The sequence below is a fragment of the Gigantopelta aegis genome, unplaced genomic scaffold, assembly GCF_016097555.1.
Source record: "Gigantopelta aegis isolate Gae_Host unplaced genomic scaffold, Gae_host_genome ctg2689_pilon_pilon:::debris, whole genome shotgun sequence".
NCBI classification, from domain to species: domain Eukaryota; kingdom Metazoa; phylum Mollusca; class Gastropoda; order Neomphalida; family Peltospiridae; genus Gigantopelta; species Gigantopelta aegis.
The window spans coordinates 5,744-12,460 of NW_024532996.1; the positions used below are offsets into that span (position 1 = coordinate 5,744).

The following is a 6,717-nucleotide window of genomic DNA, read 5'->3' on the forward strand; positions in this document are numbered from 1 at the left end:
GAGGCTATAAAGTTATAATTAATCCAATATTTTTACAAAATTCTTAAGAGATAAACAAAGCCACCATTACTCGTCGACCGCCATATTGGATCAACTGCCCTGAGATTAAGATTTTGTCAATGCGTGAGTACGTTTTGTAAGTATTACTGTGGTATGTGAAGGAGGTTCTATTTGGGTATATATATCTGGACTGGACTGGAAACTCTATTAACGTGCCCCTATCCACGAAGGTTCAGGCACGCCCACTACGGATTTAGCCTCTGACTTCGCCAGTGACTAACTCCGGAGCAGGGGGGGGGGGGGGGGGGGGGGTAAGTTTGAGGTGGGCGGAATTTGGAAAAAAGCCATTTAGTAAGGTCAACGCGAGCGCGGACCAAATAGCAGACACTTCCCAAACTTGAAGTACACCGAGTGGGAGCCGTGTTCTGATTGGCTGAATTTCGATTCCTCGGTGAAGCCTGTATTTTACCTAAGTCTACAAAGAGTAACTGCCTCCAAATACATGTCCGGACTCTAAAATTTAACCCAAAATAGTTAAGACTGCTCAGCCAAAAGGTTTTTAAGGTGATTTTGAGCAATTGAACGGGCGCCAAAGTAAAATGCGTTAGACTACTTATAAAAAAATAAACATAAGAATTTTGAACTGCTTCCAAAACGTTTAAAGTCTAACTAGCCCAAAAATAGAGGTTGATACCTGTCCTAGGAAAGGTTGTTAGCGGGGATGTCATCAAGGAGAGGCGATGAACAGGGACGGATCCAGATGGGTGGAGGGCGTACCGGTTTGTGGACTTGGCGATGTTCTCGGTGATTGGACGGTAGTCTTCCCCGGCAACGGTCTTAATGACGTGGTGGATGGTCGGGTTGTCCATTTCATCGAGAATCATCCCTTGGTGGAAGAGTCCCTTCCGGCGGACGGTGAGGCAGATCCCTCGCCATCGTTCATCGTGATCCTGCGCACCGAGAACTCTCCTTCGGTTCGTGGCAGAGGTTCGTATGACTTCAGGCTCGGTTGACAGAGGAGCCGGCAGACATCCCCAATGTTGGTCTTCACCAGCCTCGCGTAGCGTGTTGGTAACTTGCCGGCCTGCAGTGACCAAGGTTGTCCAGAGGGCTGGTCTTCTGCTGGAGATGGAGTAGGTGGGGGCGGTTGTGTCGGCGGACTTGGCTTGGCTGGTTGGTCGCCCGGAGACACAATCGCCTTTCGTTTTCCAACGGCCACAAGACGGGCCTGGGTCTCTACAGCGCCACTCTTCCTGGGTGGGGGTGGCATCGCTGGAATCCCGGGGGTTGAAGTCGTCGGAGTTGTAGGGGGCGATTCCATCAGGGCCTGGTTAAAGACCGTCTCCGCCACTGGCGAGTCGTCAACTGGATCCTGCAGAGCTGGAACAGCTGGCCTCGCTGGTGTTGACTAGGGCTTGGGGTGTACAACGGGAAAAGTCGCCGCCGGTAGTTGAGCTACCGGTTTTGACCTCCCCCGGTCCGCCCCTGGCGCGTCCGTCTTCCTCCTCCTTCTCCTCCTAGGTGGTTTCTTCGCTGGGTGACCGTACACCAAGGTCACGGTAGCCCGTGGCCCGGTGTACGTGATGCGGTATTCCAACAGTACTCCGTATGAAGCAATGAGTCCCCCCAGGTGGGGGGGGGGGGGGGGTTAGCTCGAGAGAGCAGGCACACACGTCCTGCTTCATCTTTGCCAAAAATCGGAATCGGTATATATATCTGGCAACTGGCAACTCATTTTGTGTGCCCCTATCCACTAAGGTTCAGGCACGCCTTGTTGTTGTTGTAAACATTTTAACGTGCATATATACCACGAAGGTTTCACGCACGCCTGTCCTGGGCTTAATCTCTGGCCTTTGCCAGACTGCGCGGACCGACTAGTAGACACCAGAAATGGGCCGTGTTCTGACTGGCTGAATTTCGATTCCTTCGGATCTAACTAGAAAAAACCTAAATCTACGGAGACTAACTGCACCTAGCATCATGTCCGGACTAAGAATTTAAACCCAAAAATAAGTTTGACTGCTCGGCCAAAAAGGTTTTAAGGTGATTTGAGCAATTGAACGGGCGCCAAAGTAAAATGCGTTGGACTATTTATGAAAAAAATAAACATACGAATTTTGAAGCTCGATCGAAAAATATTTAAAGTCCAACTAGGCCCAAAAAGGAGGTTACCTGTCCTAGTTAAGGTTGACGCAGCAGGACTCATGGTGAGTTGATGGGCTGATCAGGGGAGAAGTTGGGGAGTCCTTCCATCAAAAACTGGTTGTTACGTTCAAGGGCTCCTGTGTAGATGTCCCGCAGTACCATCTTTAAGATGCGATGAATGGTCGCGTTGGGTATCGTAGGTATCAGTAGTCCTTGTCTGTACAGCCCGTCCTGCTGCGATGTCACGTAAAGTTGTTTGGAGTTGGCCTGCTGGATCTGATACTTCCCTTGTCCAGTCGGAAGTTGGCGCCAGTGCTTGTCTGACCAGGGACCCTTCAGTTGTTTGGTATCGGTGAAGTCACCAATGACCGCTCTCTATATTTTGTTGGGAGTTTATCACAAACGATAATCCAGTCGGGTTGGTCGGACTTCTTCGGTGAGGTAACCGATGATGTCTTCCTCCTTTTGGATTCTCGCTGGATCTCCGCTGGTTTTTCAACAACAACAACCGGAGGTGGTGGTGGACTTTCCGGTGGGTCAATGGTGACCACGTGTCCCGTGTCCATCGATGAAGGAACCTCAACAGGAGGAGCCTCCACTGTCAGTGGAGCTGACAGCTTTGGTCCACCCTGGATGGTTCCTGGCGAGTGCTTCGGTCGAGTGGGTGAAGCCGGTGTAGCAGAATGAACCGCCCCCGGTGGTTTGGCCACCGGGTTTGGATCACCCTGCACCGTTCCGCATCTCGTCCTCCTCTTCGGGACAGGTGGAGCCGCCCCTGGCGGTTGAGCCGCCAAGTTAGGCTCCCCCTGTGTAGTCTTAGGTCGCCTCCTCCGTCTTCTGCTGGTTGCGCGTCGCTTCGTCTCGCTGCCGTAATGTAACGTCACGGTCGCTGAGTCTCCATTGTGCTCAATTCTATACTTGGCCAAGGGCCCAAGCGAACGAAGCACAGCCCCTAGGGTGGGGGGGAGAGAAATCGCCACGTTCTCGGAACACAACCTCATTGTTCGAGAGAAATTCTGCAGTCCTCAAGATGACGGTGATGGGCTGTTGTTGAAGTTATTTTGGGGAATGGAGCTTAAAACCTGGAAGTGAATGTTTTGACTGAGTTGGGAATCTTGAGTATACCCTAACTGGGAGGAAGAGAGGGTTGGGGTGTGGGTAGGGTCCAGGCTCTTGTTAACGTCTATAGGCTCCTGGTAGATGGTCTCAAATAAGATCTCTACACTAAGACTGGTGTTGGGGTCGGGACGGAGATAGAAGTAACTGCCTAGTTTAAGAAGGGGTGTCTCTGTTTTTGAGTGAATGAAAACTCTTCCATCCGTGAGCCTGGTAAAAAAGAAAAGAGAGGTTTCTAAGTTAAAAGAAGCATCTGAGGAGATGGAGTTAATAGATTCCTGCAAAAAAAAAAAATCATACCTGGATGGATTCTTTCCAGCAAAGAAGACTTGTCTAATTCCAGATATGGGGGGTGGGGGGTGGGGGTGACGTGGGGGGTTTGACAAAGATTTTACTTTTTTTTGCTGTTTCATCTCCTGTATATTCATATATATCATCTTCCAAAAATCTGTAACGATTGGAAGTAGTAATATTGTACTTACCCAACTCTTCATCCGTAGATGCGTGGGTCACCTCCTCCGTCACCCTCCTCTTTCTCTGGCCCTCGTGGTGTGGTGTAGGGGGAAGGATCTTTTTCTTCCTCTTCACTGTCTTGGTGGTAGCTGGTGGCGGTGGCTGTGACCCACTGGCGCTTGCTGCGTCAAGATGAAGTTTGGCGCTTACCTCGCCAGTAACAACAGAGTCGGTGGTTGGGTTGGGACAATTATTTATTTCAGCGGGGGGAACTTCTGGTGGTTCTTCTCCAAGATGTATGATTAAGTTGTTTGATCCAGTAGAGGAATCCGGTTCCTCATCGCCGTTGCCAAAAAATTTATCGAGGTCGGCGGCGACCCCGGCGACGTTGTTCCCCCGGGGGGGTGGGGAATCCGAAAAAGATTCATCGGACGGAATTTCCTCTATGGTTGATAAACAAGGTTTAGTTAGTATATCGGCCATAATATTCCTAACGGGGGTCCGGAATAGGGGGTGTATGGGGGGTTGCGAGCCGTCCATTTGGGGGGTAGACGCATCATACGGTGTTTTTTCTCCTGTTTGGGGGGTACCAAAGTCATGGTCCCAGGCAAGTTGTTCGTCTGAAAGTTTATTTGGTGTCATACTGTTATTTAAAACTGCGTCTAACCTATCCGTAGATGTATTATGAGTATCGTTCGAGTCTTTTATCTCAGATGTATTTAATGCTGACTCCAACATGGCGGCTGTCATGTCGGCTGTCATGGCGGATAAAGGTCAAGTTGTGGTTTATTGTTAATTTATTATTTTAATTTTACAAGATCTTCCTAATAGAAGTTATTTGTTTAAGTATTATAATAGTACAATATAACAATTAATACTGTCTTAGATAGTAGCTGGCACTACTATAAAACAATAATTAGGAGTTAATAGACTAATTTACGATTACAATGAACTACTCAAAATAAACAAAAGGCGGCCATTAGTATCTTAATGCAAGGGCGATCAGAGGACGTAATCGTAAGCAATAAAATGAGAATTCTCAATCCCTGAACGGAGCCTGCAAGAAAGTACAATGGAAATACAGTGGCTAGTGATTTACTCTTGTCCAATGGTGGTATACTAATATATTTAATGTAAAAGAGCTCAAGGCTTTAATAAAACTGGATAATTATATGGATAGACCTCTCCCGCTGAAGACAAAAACCGAAATGCAAGAATCGACTGCAAGAATCGACTGGTATATATATCTGGGAACTGGGAAACTCTTTTTACGTGCCCCTATCCACGAAGGTTCAGGCACGCCCACCACGGATTTAGCCTCTGACTTCGCCAGTGACTAACTCCGGAGCAGGAGGGGGGGGGGGGGGGTAAGTTTGAGGTGGGCGGAATTTGGAAAAAAGCCATTTAGTAAGGTCAACGCGAGCGCGGACCAAATAGCAGACACTTCGTAAACTTGAAGTACACCGAGTGGGAGCCGTGCTCTGATTGGCTGAATTTCGATTCCTCGGTGAAGCCTGTATTTTACCTAAGTCTACAAAGAGTAACTGCATCCAAAACATGTCCGGACTCTAAAATTTAACCCAAAGTAGTTAAGACTGCTCAGCCAAAACGTTTTTAAGGTGATTTTGAGCAATTGAACGGGCGCCAGAATAAAATGCGTTAGACTGTTTATAAAAAAATAAACATAAGAATTTTGAACTGCTTCCAAAACGTTTAAAGTCTAACTAGCCCAAAAAAAGAGGTTGTTACCTGTCCTAGGAAAGGTTGTTAGCGGGGATGTCGTCACGGAGAGGCGATGAATAGGGACGAGTCCAGATGGGTGAGGGCATACCGGTTTGCGGACTTGGCGATGCTCTCGGTGATTGGACGGTAGTCTTCCCCGGCAACGGTCTTGATGACGCGGTGGATGGTCGGGTTGTCCATTTCATTGAGAAGCATCCCTTGGTTGAAAAGTCCCTTCCGGCGAACGGTAAGGCAGATCCCTCGCCCATCGTTTATCGTGATCCTAAACACCGAGAACTCTCCCTCAGTTCGTGGCAGAGGTTGGTAGGACTCCGGAGTCGGTCCACAAAGGAGCTGACGGACATCCCCAATGTTGGTCTTGACCAGCCTCGAGTAGCATGTTGGTAGCTTGCCGGCCTGCAGTGACCAAGGTTCTTCAGGGGGCTGGTCGTTCACTGGAGATGATGTAGGTGGGGGCGGTTGTATCGGCGGACTTGGCTTGGCTGTCTGGTCGCCTGGTGACACCATCGCCTTTCGTTTTCCAACGAGTACTAGACGGGCCTGGGTCTCTACAGCGCCACTCTTCCTGGGTGGGGGTGGCATCGCTGGAATCCCGGGGGTTGAAGTAGTCGGAGTTGATGGTGGCGACTCCATCTGGGCCTGGTTAGGGACCGTGTCCGCCACTGGCGAGTCGTCGACTGTATCCTGCAAAGCTGGATCAGCTGGCCTCGCTGGTATTGACTTGGGCTTGGGGTGTTCAACGGGAAAAGTCGCCGCCGGTAGTTGAGCTACCGGTTTTGACCTCCCCCGGTCCGCTCCTGGTGCGTCCGTCTTCCTCCTCCTTCTCCTCCTCCTTCTCCTCCTAGTTGGTTTCTTTACCGGGTCGCCGTACACCAAAGTCACGGTTGCCCGTGACCCGGTGTACGCGACGCGGTATTCCAGTAACGTCCCGTATGAAGCAATGAGTCCACGAAGGTTCAGGCACGCCCACCACGGATTTAGCCTCTGACTTCGCCAGTGACTAACTCCGGAGCAGGAGGGGGGGGGGGGGGGGGGGGGGGGTAAGTTTGAGGTGGGCGGAATTTGGAATAAAGCCATTTAGTGATGATGATGATAACTAGTTTAACGTGCCCATATACCACTAGGGTTTCGAACACGCCCATCCCGAGTCCGACCTCCGATAAGTTCGGTGGCCTGACTCGGGATGGAGGGGGGGGGGGGGGGGGGAGGAGGTGAAAATGGGCAGAATTTTGAAAATAGCAATTAGTAAAAAAGTTAATA

General features: G+C 49.8%; 1 protein-coding gene across 1 annotated transcript; it reads right to left on the minus strand.

The window, feature by feature from the left end:
- Positions 1 to 880: 880 nt before the first annotated feature.
- Positions 881 to 4,476, minus strand: LOC121391579 (fibrous sheath CABYR-binding protein-like). The gene is made up of 3 exons (XM_041523158.1): positions 3,744 to 4,476; positions 2,550 to 2,743; positions 881 to 1,372 (listed from the first exon to the last, which is right to left on the minus strand). The coding sequence occupies exons 1-3, from the start codon at positions 4,474 to 4,476 to the stop codon at positions 881 to 883; spliced, it is 1,419 nt and encodes a 472-aa protein (XP_041379092.1).
- Between the last annotated feature and the right edge of the window lie 2,241 nt (positions 4,477 to 6,717).